At 42.9% G+C, this 17,713-nt stretch overlaps 3 protein-coding genes across 5 annotated transcripts; 2 read left to right on the forward strand and 1 right to left on the reverse strand.

The window, feature by feature from the left end:
• Nucleotides 1–324, forward strand: RB195_014348 (uncharacterized protein; the record flags this gene model as incomplete). Its single annotated transcript, XM_064204572.1, has 1 exon — nt 1–324. One exon carries the CDS (start codon nt 1–3, stop codon nt 322–324), a length of 324 nt encoding a protein of 107 aa, XP_064060453.1.
• Nucleotides 325–1,157: 833 nt separating this feature from the next.
• On the forward strand, nt 1,158–9,558 carry RB195_014349 (uncharacterized protein; the record flags this gene model as incomplete). 3 transcript variants are annotated; one of them, XM_064204574.1, is made up of 14 exons in its annotated part: nt 1,158–1,703; nt 1,881–2,794; nt 3,613–3,698; nt 3,812–3,957; nt 4,404–4,547; nt 4,618–4,692; nt 4,772–4,866; nt 4,934–5,056; nt 5,208–5,345; nt 5,404–5,497; nt 6,869–6,958; nt 7,026–7,099; nt 7,629–7,720; nt 9,425–9,558. In XM_064204574.1, the coding sequence occupies 14 exons, from the start codon at nt 1,158–1,160 to the stop codon at nt 9,556–9,558; spliced, it is 2,751 nt and encodes a 916-aa protein (XP_064060454.1). The 3 variants fall into 3 exon arrangements, with proteins under 3 accessions (XP_064060454.1, XP_064060455.1, XP_064060456.1); XM_064204575.1 differs by lacking the exon at nt 9,425–9,558 and adding an exon at nt 7,771–7,925; XM_064204573.1 differs by lacking the exon at nt 9,425–9,558 and adding an exon at nt 7,780–7,925.
• A 1,870-nt stretch (nt 9,559–11,428) lies between these two features.
• Nucleotides 11,429–11,761, reverse strand: RB195_014350 (uncharacterized protein; the record flags this gene model as incomplete). Its single annotated transcript, XM_064204576.1, has 1 exon — nt 11,429–11,761. The coding sequence occupies one exon, from the start codon at nt 11,759–11,761 to the stop codon at nt 11,429–11,431; it is 333 nt and encodes a 110-aa protein (XP_064060457.1).
• Nucleotides 11,762–17,713: the final 5,952 nt, after the last annotated feature.

The raw sequence follows: 17,713 nt of genomic DNA on the forward strand, positions 1-17,713 counted from the left end.
ATGGAAGAGGTGAGCCGCGGACAACAGGGCGACGACTGTTGTTTCCATTCCGTTCTTCCAGCCCAAATCTTCCGATCCTGCCTCTTCCTGTCCTCTTCTGTGGCCCTTCCAAGTTTTGTTTTGAAGTCTCCGACAACGAATTTGCAGAAAAACTTCTTGTTGCGGGTCACTTCGTCACCAAGAGCAGGCGCTGAGGGCGGAGGCAAAGAATTGCCAGACGATGTGACAGGATCTCCTGAGAATCAACAAGATGCACGACAGATGAGTGCGCAACAAAACCAACCCCGACTTCATTTCGAGGCAAAACTCTCTCTCCGCGAATAACGAGCGTCATTCATCTGTCCTACGTCGCTCCTTCTGCTCTTGGTTTCTTATTGAGCAAATTGAGTAGAATTTGATATGCTATGCAGCTCCAAGAAGGCATGTAGGGCTTCTTGCATTGTAAATGCAAATGCCTATCCATGCTGAGTCGTGCACGTGTCGCCTAGGTCCAGAGTCGAAGACATCCTGAGAAAACTAAGACTTGATCGCCTCTTGCCGGTCGCTATACCGGCCGACGTCTGAGACGACAGGGGCCAGTGTGCAGGGTACTGAGCCAGTGAGTATGCTGGGGTAGCACATAGACTCTTCTCCATACTACTCATCCTGTATGGATCAGGGAGCCATCTTGCGACATTTTGTCAAGACGGTGGTGAATCTTGGTAGTGGTTTACTCCTAGCAAGACTTCGTATTCCGTGGACACCAATGTAGAAGATGTCGAACTCCTTCTCAGCTTGGGAAACCTGACAGAGAACGTGTCTCCAACTGTGCGTCGCAGTTTGACGCCCAGAGTCACCTCACGCCACTAAGTGAGGCGGTAGACCGTCTGTGGAAGTTCGTTAGCAAAACACTATTTAAATTCTATTCACTACACGCCCGTCTCTGTTGATTCTCTAGAGTTCATCAGAATTCTGCCTTTAAAAACTTCCTTATGGATGAACTTTCTATGAACTTCCTATAAACAGTCATTTTCTAGAAAATTGACATATTTTGGGAGATGTCGCCTGAAAGGGTCCAAGAAAAGGGAAAAAGGGAAAGGAAAAAATAAACGCAAAAAACCAAAGGTGGGATAATAAAAAGTAACGTCACAGCGGTGGATCGACTATCGGATCGCTTGATGGCTGTAAAAGTAGATACAGGAGAGGTGGAATTGCGAGTCGTCTCTGCTTATGCGCCACAGATGGGCTGTAGTGAAGAAGAGAAGGCGTGCTTTTGGGAAGATCTGGAGCAGTACGTCCAATCCCTGGAAAGCGAAGAAGTACTTTTAATCGGAGGAGACTTCAACGGACATGTCGGTTCCCGGAAAGACGGATTCGAGAGTTGTCATGGTGGATACGGCTATGGAGCTCGTAACGACGACGGGTTGCGAATCCTGGAGTATGCTGTTGCAAGTGACTTGATCATTGCTAACACGCAGTATCGGAAAAGAAAATCGCATTTGATCACGTACACCAGCGGCGGTCGTGAAACACAAATAGATTTCTGGATGTTACGCCGACGAGATCGCCGACTTCTGCAGGATTCAAAAGTCATCCCTACAGACCATGTCGCTGCCCAACACCATCTGCTCGTTATGGACTTGAAAATCTCCCGTCCAAGGAAGAGACATCCAAGAACTGAAACACAGCGCATCAAATGGTGGAATCTGAAGGATCGTAAGGAGGTAATTTTTGCGTCCGTGGCTCCATCTACATTTCCCCACCCTACTCGTAATGTGGAGGAAATGTGGTTGTCTACTTCCAGCGTTATACGCTTGACCGCGGAAAACACTCTGGGAAAGACGACTCTAGGTAAGCCAAAGGTATAAAAGGCTACGTGGTTTTGGAACGAGGAAGTTCAGGCGGCAATTCGTGAGAAGAAGTCCAAGTATAAGCTCTGGTGGAGGACGCGTCAGCCTGAAGATCGGGGTGCTTACCTAGCGGCGAAGAAGGAGGCTAAGAAGGCAGTCTCCAAGGCGAAGTCGGACCGCTACAAGGCTGTGTACGACATGCTTGATACCAGAGAAGGCGAGCGGGCAGTGTATCGTTTAGTCAGAGCACGTCATCGCTCAACGTTGGATATGGAGCACACCAAGATCGTTAAGGGAGCTGATGGAACCGTTCTGCGCCGCTCTGGTCAGATCCTGGAGAGGTGGCGAGAGTACTACAATCACTTGTGTAACGAAGAGTTCTGTCATCCTCCCATCCCAACCGTTCCCAGCATCGAGGGTCCTGTTCTACCAATTACTGCCGTCGAAGTCAGTGCTGCCCTCGCAAAAATGAAGTCGAACAAGGCAACCGGTCCTGATGACATACCTGTTGATATCTGGAAGCTGCTAGGAGATCGAGGGTCCATGTGGCTCGCAACTCTATTTAACAAGATCGTTGCAGAAGGACGGACTCCAGACGTTTGGCAAACTTCCGTGACCGTGCCTGTCTGGAAAGGGAAAGGAGACATTGCTGACTGCACCTCGTACAGGCCTATACGACTGCTCTGCCATACGATGAAGATTTTTGAGCGTGTCCTGGAAGCTCTTCTGAGGAAAATTGTTAGCGTTTCACTCAACCAGTGCGGTTTTGTGAAGGACTGCAGCACTATAGATGCTATCCATGCTGTCCGAATCCTCCTGGAGAAACATCGAGGGAAGAAACGTCGAGAGAAGAACCGCAGTGTGCATCTTGCTTTTCTCGATCTCGAGAAAGCTTTCGACCGTGTCCCACATGAGCTGTTATGGATGTCCATGAGGTCGCATAGAGTACCAGAAGAATATGTGCGGTGAACGAAGCTGCTTTATGCGAAGCCTACCAGCGTTGTACGATGTGCTGTTGGAACAAGCAGGCCATTCCCTGTACGAGTAGGGGTTCATCAGGGTTCATCCCTCTCACCTCTGCTGTTCATACTGTGCATGGACACGATAACGAAGGGAATTCAGAAGCAGCATCCGTAGACTCTACTCTTTGTCGACGATGTCATGCTCGCGTCGGAGTCTCGGGATGATCTTCAGAAACAAGTGCAGTCTTGGAAGGATCAGCTGCAGCAATATGGATTGCGCCTCAACACATCAAAAACTGAGTACATGGAGTGCGGACTAAGGATGGAGGATGGTTAAGACTTGATCGCCTCTTGCCGGTCGCCATACCGGCCGACGTCTGAGACGACAGGGGCCAGTGTGCAGGGTACTGAGCCAGTGAGTATGCTGGGGTAGCACATAGACTCTTCTCCATACTACTCATCCTATATGGATCAGGGAGCCATCTTGCGACATTTTGTCAAGAAGGTGGTGAATCTTGGTAGTGGTTTACTCCTAGCAAGACTTCGTATTCCGTGGACACCAATGTAGAAGATGTCGAACTCCTTCTCAGCTTGGGAAACCTGACAGAGAACGTGTCTCCAACTGTGCGTCGCAGTTTGACGCCCAGAGTCACCTCACGCCACTATGAGGCGGTAGACCGTTGTGGAGGTTCGTTAGCAAAACACTATTTAAATTCTATTCACTACACGCCCGTCTCTGTTGATTTAGAGTTCATCAGAATTCTCCTTTAAAAACTTCCTATGAACTTTCTATGAACTTCCTATAAACAGTCATTTTCTAGAATTGACTATTGGGAGATGTCGCCTGAACAAGTAATAGTTAAGAGCGAGCAACTTGGACATGGCGCGTACGGACAAGTGTACAAAGGTGAATTTCGTTCTGAGATAGTTCTGAGGATGGATCGGCGCCATAGTGTTTGGTTTCAGTATAATTTTATTCAGTTCGGTTTTCCACAAAATCTATCGCAATCATATTTTCAGGAAAACTTGTTGGTCCTTCACCGGGTATCCTTCGTTACTACAAAAGCGAGATAGCGCAGTTCACAGACTGTGATTGTGCAGTAAAAATGTTGCCAAAGTATGCGTCCGACAGCGCAAGAGCGGAATTCATGCATGAAATCGAATTGGTGACGATTCTTTCAAACAAAAAACCAAAATTCCTATTATAAAAAGCTGTTTTTCATCGATTTTACAATATTACAGGCATCAGTCCACGAATCTGAAGTGGTACGGATTTCAGGTAGAGTATTCCTATATGGGATATTAGATTATGGAGAGGGGTGATTTCGTCCATTTCTTCCTAATTGCCGTGAAAAACGGCCCGGAAAATACGGCGCGTGCACAAGGCTGGCGCGCTCCAGTCGAACTCCTTGTAGAAAATAGTGCGCAGAACGCCCGAAGCGGATAGTTAGGAAGAAATGGACGGAATCACCCCTCTCTCCATAATCGGCTATCCCGTATACGAATACTCCACCTGAAATCCGTACCACCTCAGATTCGTGGAGTGATGCCTTTAAGTCAGAATACGTTCTGTCGCCCAACTCAACGGTGAAAATATTTCCCTTTGTTCCAGATGAAAACTCTTGGCTGTCACGACAACATCGTTTGCATGCTTGGTTGTATCACAGCTGCTAACAAGTCATGTCTAGTGATTGAGTACTGTGCTAGTCGTGATCTCCTACGGTATCTAAAATTGAGAAAAACTGACTTAGAAATTGTGAGAATTCTTATGAGTATGCTACAAATGAATATGCCACTGTAAAGAATCTATTCATGAATAAACTTAGAATAAATCGATCGACGAGCAAATCGAGTGCACGAAAGAATTCTTGAATTTTGCTTGGCAAATAGCACAAGGCATGGTAAGCTGCACATTTGCCACATTCTCTATGTATAAATTTTACAAAAAAGATGAAGATAAGAAAGAAAAACTTTTTCAAGAGCTACCTGGGACAGAAGAATATCATTCATCGAGACTTGGCTGCACGAAATATTCTTATATCTGGAATGGGCGGAATGAAAAACGCAAAGATAAAGCTTCCTTCTACTTGTACATGTCTTAAGAGTTGAGGATTAATTGTCACTTGCTAAATTTTAGATAAGCGATTTTGGACTCTCTTTGTCTCTGGATTGTTCTTCTCAATTACCAGCACGTGGTCGTCTCCCGATAAAATGGTTGGCTCTCGAGTGTTTGCAACGTGAATTGTTCTCAATGAAAAGCGATGTGTAAGTACGAGACTTTTCGCAACGTTGTTAATTACTTTGAAAAATGGCGGTTATTCCTTTCTCGGAATACCCGGTAGCGGAAATTTTCTCACCAATAGATAGCATCAGTTGACATTTCTTTGCAGATTTGTCTAGAGCTGAATTTGTTTAGTTGGTCCTACGGTATAGTTCTGTTCGAAATGTACTCCATGGGTGGAAGACCATTTGAGGATATTGAGCCACTGAATCTGATCGCTCATCTAGAAGCAGGCAATAGACCGAAAAGGCCGCTGCTTGCCACTGACAAGATGTGAGTAAATTACTTCTCAGTGCTAGCATAAATCAGGCGACGTTGTTCACTTTTTTAGTGCAGAAGTGATGACCAAATGTTGGGACAAAGTACCCGGAAAACGGCCGAGTTTTGAGGAGCTGCTGGTTGTATTTGCCTCCTTACTGGAACAAGTGAGTCCAATTTGTGACAAGAAAAACCGATGGGAAAAGTAAAAACTGTTCCTCCCGTGCACGCAAAAGGGAACAGCCAAAAGATATGGGTGATGTGACCGGAAGTGATAGGAAATCTACCAGTTAAATAAGGAATAACAACAACAAACAACAACACAATTCAGATGGTGTTCATAATTACTGGGGACGGGTGAAGTATAGCGGTTAGAGGTTCCTTGCACCTCTTGCACGATCGATCGGAGGTTCGAATCCGCCCTAGTGCTCACCAAGCCTTTCATCCCTCTGGGGTCGATAAATTGGTACCAGACTTGTCTGGGAGGATAAAAGCACTGACTCCACACATCGACTAACCACCGCAAGTCATTGTATAGGCCAGTTACACGTTCGTAAACCTCAAACGATTCTCAATTGAAGTGAACGTGGGGGCACATCCCAAGTGGATTGATTAACGCCGGAAATTTTATCCTTTATCCCTATAATACTACTGCACAAGAAGGTGACCGTCTGCCTAGGTGATGAAAGGAAAACAGTCGAGAAGTTTGGAAAACACGGGGTCGTCGTCTCCACGATTTGTAATACCGCTTAGAACGTCTAAGTCGATTAATCCAATACTACAGCACTTCGGCGAGAGAGCGTCGTGCCAGAAGAGCAAAATGTGTTGCAATGGAGCAACTTATTTTCACAGCTGCGGTAATTGGGCATTCTGGCTTACATGACTCATGCGACTCTGCTTGCTTCGCACTCGGCTGCGCAGCTTAGCTCTCTCCGCAGCCAGGTTTGAATATAAGGCTTCATACTACAATCCTGACGTGGTGAGAGGATCCGCCGGAAAAGCAAGAAATGAAGTTGGTGATCGCAGGGTCCAGTATGGTTGCGTTCATGTCTCCCTAATCGTACTAAAAAAACGGCTCTTTACTACGGTTTCAGCTGTGAACCTGCAACCCTTGCGCACGCGCTGCATCCAAGATCCAACCGTCGAAGATCACTTATATCTCCCCATCAGCTTATTCAAGTGAAACTGGTGAATAGGCTGCTGAGTGGACCGAAACGTGTGCACAGAGGAGTGTTCTCACATGCCACGTAGAAACTGAAGCCCACGCCGTTCTTTTTTTTACGACGATTAAGGCGAGATGAATGGAACAACCCACAACAATCTACAATTCCTAACTTTTCTCCCGGATTACCTCACCACGCCAGATTGGTGGCATGCTGCTTAGTTGAAAAGTTGAACTAAGTCGATTACGCATTTATCCGTCCGAGTAGTTGAATTGAACTCGCTATGGCCCCTGCTCTCTGAATAAATGCAACTATAGTATTCTAATACTCGAGAAAAATCACGATATTTATTCTAAATTTAGCGTATTATTCCAGTCAACGGAAGGATATGGCTATCTGGCGTTGATGAAAACCGCTGAGATTTACATGGCTCTCGCTGAAGTCAATCCTCCCTCCAAGCTAGAGGTGCTTACCACTATTTTTCAAAGCTCTGTCATAGACATGCGATTAATTGTGCGTTACCGCTTATAAGGTGGCTGACAGCAGCTGTCATTTTCGCCGTTCAATCTCCGACCAAGCTGATGAGGACAACACACCACTTGCAAGGTAATTATGCTCATTTCTACCAATATTTTGTTCGACTTAAATCAATCAATCAGCCCTCAGTAATTGCTAATGATGGAAGTGAAAAAATAAAGACTCGTCGAGAACCTTCTTCTTTCTGCTAGAAACCGGGGCCATTGATTATGGTTTTATTTCTGTGTTCGTTGTTAGACTTAAAGTTAAACCGTCTAAAATGGATTCCATTTCTCACGGCTGCAGGTAGTTCCTTCATAAGGTAATTTTAGAAGTAATCCACTTTGTGTCACGTTCTTTCTTTCTGTCAATCCAATACGTGTAAAGAAGTGCCTCATTGTATAAGTGTTTGAAATGTCTGGCGTTGATCAATCCGCTTGGGATGCACCACGTTCACTTCAACTCACAGTCGTCTGAGGTTTACGAACGTGTAAGTATACAATGACTTGCGGGCGCTAGTGTCAAGTCAATATCCTCCCAAACAAAACTGGTACCAACCTATCGACATTCAGGCTTATGTACTCATGTACATTGTACTGAGTAAGAATGTACCTTTTAGGAAACGGGCAATTACTTATACCACACCTGCTTCATCGATTGACTCGACCGGTGATACACCAGATTGCGATGACGAAGACGCCGAGGAAAACGGTAAGTACTGACCTTGTTCGAGTCAAATTAGTTACGGTTATTCGTCAAAGGATCTGCAGAGGAGGCTGCCTACAATTGTTATGCCCTGTCCACTTCGCACCCGTGCGAAACTGACACAGTATCGCCGGAGACTTTTGACGTCACATATGTTGCTTGGTGCAGACTGCACACATTGCGCAAACTCTTAGGAGACATACCAAAATAATGCTTCTGGTTTTGAATTCCACGTCTTTTCGATCTTCTGATGTCTAATAGGTGAGTTTTCTTTCTAATTATTGCTTTGGTTTGGGCAAAGCATAACAGGCGCAAAGACGTCCATAGAACACGTTAGTCGTTCTCGTCGTTAAACCATTCCATTAGTATAATGGATGCCTGACTCTTCGTGACTTCACTCAGATTACTGATTACCACTTGGCCGGAGCTTGCTTCGAAGTGGAAGGGGGAATTCGGCGAATAGCTCGCTGATCATAGATTGCTATGGAAGGAGCGACTTTGCCCCCATTGTGGCAGTCCCGTTAAAGTCCCGAAGCAGGCGAATGTGCACAGCCTTCATGAAGGCTAACACAACAGCCCCCCTTAGGTCCACCAACTTGCGAATGCAGATAGAAAATGTGTGCATAGAAGTTTTTGCATGCAAACTTTGTGATCGTGGATTGCTATGGAATTCATTCTCCGTTTTTTTTTTCTTTGAAAGTAACACATCATATGACCTAGTTATTTCTCGTAAACTTGTCTGGAGTAAAACGTAACTGAGGGTGGCCACTCAGTGGCGCCCTTATTTCTGGAAGTAAATAACTAAATCAGTCGGGGCCCTAAGACCCAAGCATTAGTCTTAGAGGATCTATGACATGTAAGCTAAAGTTGCTAAGAGAAAAAAGTAAGACAGATTGTCCAGATGTAAGGGTTCCAGCTCTGTCTTCCTTTTTCTTAGTAGCTTCATGTCGGTACAGATGGTATGGTACATATCATTCCGAACTGGATGCTTAAAATTGCTCGGTGTGTTTCTACAGGCGAAACAGTACATTCATATGTTACGCTAGAGAACTCTTAGTTCATCACAAGCAATTAATTTCAGTTAAGAACTTTTCTGAATGATGTCGTCCAGCTGTTGTTTCTTGGTAGTGTTCAGCGTCTGCTCTTCCTTAGCAATTCTTTAAAAGTTGATGGGTCTGCATTCAAACAAACATGCACACAACTATGTTTTTTCTTCAGCTGCAAATATGTTCTGTGGTATTAAGAAACATGTCCAGTATTTTCTCAGTGTTAAAGCTAGTAAGGGAAGTTTTTAATATAGGCCCTTTCCACTAATAAGCAGGGTTAGTTTTCAAGAATGGTAAAGGTACGAAACCCTCTATAAATTCAGTAATTATGGGCCTCAGTTCACACAATAAGGCAACTCTGTAAATACGCAGAAACAAACGGATTCTCTAGCCTCTGCGAGTGAAAACTAACACTTTTTGGGACAAACTGATCACTCTGACCTGTAGCGACTGATCTTGCTTTTGAATTCTCAAGAGCTGTTTTGTGATTTTGTTTCGGTCTCAGCTCTAGCTAAACTCTACTGCTAGAGAAGACCAGAGAGAAATTGTTGCCGCTTTTGTGCCATGTGGCAAACTTTTGCAAACCTCGCACCCACAGCTCCTTTCATGTGCATGTAGTTTTTTTTTTGCTCCTCAGTTATGGACGATTATTCAAATGTTACAGATTGTGCAGCCAACTGTGACGATAATCGTAGCGGGGAGCTGGTAAAAAAGAAGTTCGCAAACTTCTTACCGCTGATGAAACCGCTTTCTCGACTTAAGAAAAAGATTATCCGACGAGGATCCGTGCCTTACTGATGCAAACAACTCCGCTCAGTTTTACTTGTACAAATTACCAAGCATTTTGCAGGAATCTCAATGTCTTCGATACCTCTTATTTCTTCCCTTAACTCCTCCATTCTGTCATTCTTCTCTTCGAGATTGATTCTTTCTCCCTATTTATTGTAATGATGTTATGATATTGTTATATTAAATTAACTCGTGCTAGTATTTTATTAGAGGTGACATATCACGCCATAATTCAAAATCATTCGCCCTATGAATTAGCCAAATTAGGCTTTGTCAAATCATTTCTTAAAAAGTCTTAAAGTTTCTTCCTTATTGTCTATAAAGTTCAGATTATTTATTTATTAATTAAAAGAATTCAATTTTAATGTTGTAGAACGACCTATTACTCAGTGTACAGCTATCAAATACCTGCTATTTTTCTTTACAAAATGAGGGAGTATTCAAGAAATCATCCATGACAATAAGAAGTGATCAACATGTCGGCAAAAGGACCTATTACTATCGCCAGACACATATTCGTCATTCTGAAAGACACATATCATTCGGATGAATATTTGCAAGAGAGAGGGAGGGAGAGAAAGGAAAGAGGACGTTATGCAAGTAGCAACCCTTTGACGAAAAATTAGTTGGTTGGAAATGCTGATGCTGTTGCTCTCCAAAGATAAACTGCGTTCCCATCCGAGTTATTGCAGAAGACATGCGATGTTTCACTTTTTCCTATTTTACTAGTTAAAAGTTAGTCAGTACAGGTTAAACCTTCAGGAAGGTCCGTGAAAAAAGCTATTCGAGATTGGAAACAGATCATGTGACAAAAGAGAACGAATTATACAAAACAGAGAATGTCTATACGAAAAATTACGGGGAAACTGCAGGCCTCTATTCGGTATTGTTGGCGTTCTTTGCGTTGTTTAAATATACATTCGCTCACGAAAGAATGCGTCTTTCACCTGATATTGTCGTATCAAAACGACCTGAAACTCGGCCCACGTGGGAACATCGCTAGTTCTGTACCCCGAGACGAGCTGGCAGTGGTCCAAATGTTGTCATTACGCCCTATCAAGCACTAGCGCCCAACTATATTTTCATATTTTCAACCGACTATATTTTTTATCTATAGCGTATAACTGGATTTATGTTTTCTTGTTTTGCCAGCGAGATTGTGGTGAAACTTTAATTATGGCCTGACATTCTGACAACAACTTGACAACTTCGTCTTTATCAAAGAAAGAATGTTTTGAGGTTTCCGAACTACGCGTTTTACATCCAACTCCTCCGTTCTCCTTGACGAGCCACGATGTCGTTCCAATGCGAAGTGCGGTTTTGTCTTTTCCACTGAGACGATATAGCATGAAGTGAGAAGTCAAAGATTCCTTAGTTCGTAGGGTTATTTTAAATGGTTTATTTGTTGCGTCTATGAGGATTGTGTCGACGATACCGGATTCTTGGGTAAAGCGATGACCTCCGAACCCGATGACAGTCAGTGGTTTCAGTGGTCGAGTGGTTTGAGAGATAAACGCTTAGCTGCAGAATTGGTCATAAAACTGTTGTGAGCTTCCGAGTCCGTAATGACATTGGCCGTTTCAAGGATTTTAGTCCTAGGATTACGAATGTGAGCCTTTACAGTCATAAGAAGAGGGCGTTGGTGATTTGATAAAGTGGTTAAGTGGGTTTATCTGCTGGAGGGAGAGCGAGGCAATCAAGAGTGCCATGCATCTCGTCTTCCGAATCAGTGACATGGCTACCTGATTTTGGACTGGTGCTTTCTACGGCATGCAGAGGAAGGACTATAATGCGGATTAGCGCGAAATCTACGCCATAAGTTTGTGAAGAAGGAAAATGACGCCGTTGGTAGCGGCGGTATGTTCGCCCTGAATCACGTTCAGATCGACGATATGGTGAAGAGTTGCGGCGAGACTGATATGATAGTAGTCTCTGTCGCTGTATTGGTGTTTAGATGGTGAGCGTGAATAATACGATGAAGAGGAATAGCATATAGAAGTTCCATCACAGGACGACTTTCTAGAAAGGTATCGGTCACGTGGTGAGCGGCATCCATCATAACGAGAACTATTACGACTATCACGATGATAATTATCGCTAGAACTTTTAGACCTATCACGACGAAAACACGAAATAGAAGAATACGAGCAAAAAATGGAATGGTGATTACGTTGGCTGCAGCAACAGCTGGAGGCCCTACAGAAGCTGGCATGCGTCTGATTGGACACATTTCCAACAAAGCTTTAGGTTCTGAACTGTCATACGGCGAACTTTATATTGCATAGATCTTGTGCGGTGGGTCGAACGATGATTTTCCGACCCACAGAAACAGCACCTGTGCGGATCATAGAGTGGTTCTAGAGAAGGGGAGCAGATACAGTTGGTGATTGGAAATGCGGAATACGGTCGATCATAGTTAAACAGAGGACGGAGGCTATCGTCAATCATATTCTTGAATATACACATCAAAACCAGTAAGATACTCGTACAATTTCCAAATTGTGCCTGACCGGTGTTCTATCCTGTTAACCTCCAATTGACTCTCTCTTAGAAATTTGCAGCGAATGAGTTTCTTGAGTGACAACGACGTTGACGTGTTCTCAAACCGGTGAAGCAAGCTACAGGCTTGAATCTGGCACAACTTATCCATCTGCGACCAAATTTAGTGACTACCTGGATAAGCGTGTATAGAGGAGATCAACAAACACCAACGTCATAGAGTATATTATACCCCTCGTAAGGCAATCAAGAAGGAAACCTTTTGCCACCACCAAATTGCGCGTTGTGTTTGATGAGTCTTCTCATTGTAGAGGCGCACAGAGTCTCAACGATTGCCTCCACTCTGGTCACACAATCTTATTGGGTTGATTTGGTAGGAATTCTACCCCGATCCCGCTTATCATTATATCTCCTTATTGCTGATGTGAGGAAGGCTTTCCTTCAGATTCGTTTGCGAAATAAGGGATTTTTTACCATCATCACTGGTCATGGCTAAGGCCACCACCGCGACAATTACTAGGCCTCATCCGACAATAGGCCACAAAATACCGCTCTTCCAATCTATTTGCACATGAATCCTCGGAGTTCCTGTGACCCGATACTATCAACCATTCCATTAGGTCGAAAGTCGAACCACGGAATCCTCCGAATAGCGTATAAAACCCAGCTTTTATTTATTTAAATTTATGTTAAGATCAACAATATCTAAGAAGTACCACTGATGCTCCAGACTGAAGACATAGAATTAGCACACAAACTCTAATCCTTACACACTAAATTTTGGCAGGTCATTATTAGCCACTGCTAAACTCCAGATGAGTGTACCACAATTAGAGTTACTCGCTTCCTTAATAAGTGTGTATTTAGCACGCTTTCTCCATCTTCACATTCATCTCAAAATTCGCACCATCCTGCTTTTCTCTAACTAGAAGATAGCGCTCCATTGGTTCCACTCATCTCGTCCACTTAAAGGCATCACTCCACGAATCTGAGGTGGCGCAGATTTCAGGTGGAGCATTCGTATACGGGATGCGAGACTACCTAGGCGTGCATAAGACTGGCGCGCTCCAGTCAAACCTCTTGTACCAAATGGTGCGCCAAAACGAATGAAGCCGCATCTTCCGGCCGGTTTTTTACGGCGATTAGGAGGAAATGGACGGAATCATCCCCTCTTCGTAGTCTCCCATCCTGTATACGAATACTCCACCTGAAATCTGCACCACCTCAGATTCGTAGGGTGATGCCTTTAAACGGTCCGTTCAGAATCGAGTGAACGAGATCCGCACCATTTTAACCAGTTTCCACAAGGCAGACACTCAGACGAAGTTCAACTACGTGCAGTCAGACTCCAATCCAGCTGATTGTGCAACTCGTGCACTATCGACCGCTGACGTTGCCAACCACATCTGGTGGCATGGAGCATCTTTTCTGTCCACCGCACCACTCAAATAGACTTCAGAAGTGTTACAACAGTACGGGAGGGCTGATAGAAGTGTTTGAATTAAAAAGATTATTAATACAAAATATCCATACTCTGATCTCCTTCGAAGGATAAAAGTCTGATAAAGGTATAAAGGATAAAGGATAAAGTCACTGGCGTATCAATCCACTCGGGATGCGCCAACGCGTTTTTACTGGAATTCATAGTCGTTGAGGTTTTGGAACGCGTATTGGCCTTTACAATGACTTGCGGGGGCCAGCCGATGATCAAGTCAGTGTTTTTATCCTCCCAGACAAGTCTGGTACCAAGTCCCGGAGGGATGAAAGGCTTGGCTTGCGCTAGGGCGGTTTCGAACCCTCGACCGTGTGGCTACAACGGACCTTTAACCGACTACGCCACACCCGCCACGATTTGTTCCAAGATAAAGGTATATGTTGTATAAATAAAGTATCTTTGTTAACCAAAGATTCGATACTTTTTTGACCTCCATGTGTATTACAACATGAATATTTCTTTCGATCTCCTATGAAACGTTGCTATGAATACTTAAATATGGAGTAGAATTGGAGTGCTTTATTGTTTACTTTGCAATTTTGCGGTACTTAGATCACTAAGAACTTTTTTAAACACAGATGTGAATTATGTATGTATGTATAAAGACCTATAGCTGTTCTCCAATCTTCTGCTTTGTTTAACGGCCAAAAAGGTTACTTGATCCTCCAAAAACAAACATCTTTGGTTACTGCTTATTTTGCTGTGAGAAAGGCATCTTTGTTTTTTTTTTTACAATACGATATGAACACTGATATTACTACTGTGAACTAACGTCTACTTTAGTTCTAAAATCATCATACGTTAGATATCATTTTAAAAACTAAAAGTAGAGATAGCTGTCTGAATTTTTGGTTAGATGTGATTCTTTGCTGTTAGCGAGTACGTCTGAAACATCTGGCTTGCTATGAGTTATGTTTACATGGGTTAAGGCTTTACTTTCATTTATCTTGCCTACTGTGGATATGTAAAATCATGTTCATGAAGTACTTTTCGTTCCTTGATTTGTTTCATAAGCAGAAATTCTATTGAGCGTCTCTGCGAAGTTTTATGGAAGAGAATTACTTGTTAAATAGAAAATATGTACTATTTAAAGTACACGACTAGAATATGCCTTAAAATTTTTGAGTATTTTGTGTAACAAATTTTGATACCTTACGTACCTTACAAATCGCCTACTTTGAAAATACTTCGAATATGTTTTGAAAATAATACACAGTTCTTAGGAAAAGAGGGTGCCACAAAAGTTAGAGGAGTATTCATATCGTAGCAGTGGTTAACGCTTTGATTTACGAATAAAGCAGAGATAAGAGACGAACACACCATGGCTGTTCGGTGACAGCGGCACGAGTCCTGGGCAAGCGTGCCATATTTTCCTATAATAATAATGGATGTAATTCCCCAAAAATTGAATGGTTCCCCAAAGAGTGGAGTAAGAAAATTTTTCACCTTTCGTGTTTTATTCGAAACACTTTTTAGAAGTATGCCAGTTATCAGAACCATTAAACATTCCGTAGAGGCTGCGTTCTTTCCATAGCTTCGCTCCCACTTCTTGAAAAACTCATGAGAACCCCATTAGGCCATCACGAGTATTCCATTGCTCCATTCTCTCGTTCGCTACGTCAGCAGCGGGCGGCATGAGTTGATTTATTGCCATGCGTCGCAGTCTAAACAACAAATTTGGGACCGATTACGTGGGCAAAGGTGCTGTTAGGAACGTGTAAATGGCCGAAATTTTTGCCTTGTGATGACGCACTGATCCAAACCTTCCTCCATACGCTTTTCTTCATTTTGCACATTTATATTTAGTTATAAATAGGTCTTGTTTAACAAAAAGACCAGTGAAAAGACTGCCAATACATTTTTCCCAATCAGTGAACGAGATCTTGGCAAGGCGTTCAAAAGAAAATGAAATGCTAGTATTACATTAAGATTCTAATTTCAATTTCATTGCTTTGGAACCTTAGAAAATGTTGTATTACAGTTTTCTCTACCGGCAAAGATTGATACGAAAGTTCAAAATGACCTAAATCATAACTTGAATGAACCACTTTTTGTTTCAAAGTTGAGCAGTAAGAATCCCTCAAAATTGTGTCCAGAGTGAGGAAAACAAATTTGTTTTAATAAATCAAACATTTGTTCTTTTTCGTGTTAATAATGGAACTTCCTTTGTGTATAGAAAAATCCGCAGAAGCGTTCAAGTGCAAAACCTCGGCCATTCTCGATAAACTGCTATTATTGCAGAAGTTTAAATTATCCGAAATAAATTTATTAGGATGACTTGGTACCAGAGTGCATTAGAATATGTGGAACAGCGGAAATTCGAGTCCTCATTAGCTTCCTCAAGATTTTTTGAAGAATTTTTCATTTCAGTTCCCGCTCGGATTAATTTGTGAAAACGAATAAATTCGAAACGATCCTTCAAATAGTTTGTTACTGTTTCTTCGATGTCTGCCTTTAACAGTCTGGCTGGTATTCCCTTCTAGAAATCTCTAAATAAATAGAAATAACAAGCAAAGGTTTGAATCCTGGCAAAGAACAACACTTGTAATTTTAGAAACATTCTAATTTTTATATTGCCTTCAATAATTCTCAAATTTCTGAATTCGAAAAACATTATTGGAGAATCTAGTGCTGAAATTTATGTCCAAGCCTTAAAGTATGGTTTTGAGTAGACCTTGGGTTCTGAATTACAAAAACAGGAGGCAACGTTTCAATATCAGACGTGTTGACGTCCCAAACGGCTGAGAACCAAAAATCGTACAAAATTGTTTACAGCTTCAATGAGATTGTGGTTCCGCTCCGATTTAAATGGGAGCAGTTGGCATAGCAGAAACAAAAAAAAATCTTGAACTAATGGAACCAGCCCACGTCTCACTTGTCAATGAATTCGCATTAACTCAAACTCGTAAGCGACGAAAGTTATTTTTTTATAGCCAGTTTATCAAATCATGGAGTAGAGAGTGGCTTATCTTCTTTGAAATCCTTCACTTCTATAGCCAGACCTGGTTATAGCTGCTCTCGTAATTATAATACATACTTGAGAAATCTCACTCATTCAATCAGCAACCCAGTTCGTCGCTTGCTCTATCTTCTTTGCAAAAGGTGGTGTGTACTTTTGCATTCCCCACTAGTTCATGTGCGCAAGATTGACAGTCTAAAATGTCATTACTGAAACTAAGTTCTCGAAATAGAGTCTTGTCAGAATTTCATATGCATCAAGAAAAGCAGTTTCATCTTTTAAAAATTAAAGATTAATGAAGGCCCAGAAATAAATTAGCACTAGTGACCGTTACTTGGCTAATCCGCCTATGGAAGGAAGTGAAGAATCGTGTTTGGCAGCTCTTTCAGGAAAACTCCCAAAGTGCATACAGTACATAAGGGAGCAATTGCCGAAGCCTTATGAAGACAACACATATGATACTGAAGTTGTTTCTTTGGAGTCCCAGTTTTCTGAGAAATTTGATGCTTTCACATCTTTAGCATAAAGTATAGAGGAGAAGGTGCTTGGGGCTGATCATTCCGTTCGCATACGACTTCAATTCTGAACAGTTGAAGTTTAATAAGCGCAGCCTACGCATACAATGAATTCCGGAGGTCAATCCATTAATCAAATCAGCGCTTTTGTCCTTCCAGGCGCTTATGACAGCAAATACTAATCTACCTAAGAGGTATTCCAGGTTCTGTTGATCGCAGATGCTTTTGAACCATCGCATACACCATGAGTTGGCCACGTATTTTTGCGGGGACTCGTGGTGTTCTCAAAAGCATAAATAAGTTGTGCTATGCATAGAAAATTCTCTAGAGCATTGGAAATGAACAGAAAAAGTATGCGACGACTTTACGACAGAAGTGCAGGAATCGCCTGTGCATTTTGTGGTGCGCCCTCGCTGATCCCCTCTGGAGCTAACGCGGAGGGGGACTCACGTCATCTAACAGCGTATCGATCGGGGAGCACTCAACAGCTGAGCACCCGCCCCTCCCCCTACTTCGCTGAGGGTGAACACGCATGTATTCACAGAGCACATGCATTTCGTACGTTCTTCGTCATCGACTATAACGTCGACGGCCGATAACTGGTAGTCCTCGTTGTTTTTCTGCTGACTGAAATTCATTATGTTCCTCATATTCATCCACTTGAAGCTCAGCTGCTATTACCCGCATCCCGGAGTG

This window comes from Necator americanus, chromosome V (genome assembly GCF_031761385.1).
Source record: "Necator americanus strain Aroian chromosome V, whole genome shotgun sequence".
NCBI classification, from domain to species: domain Eukaryota; kingdom Metazoa; phylum Nematoda; class Chromadorea; order Rhabditida; family Ancylostomatidae; genus Necator; species Necator americanus.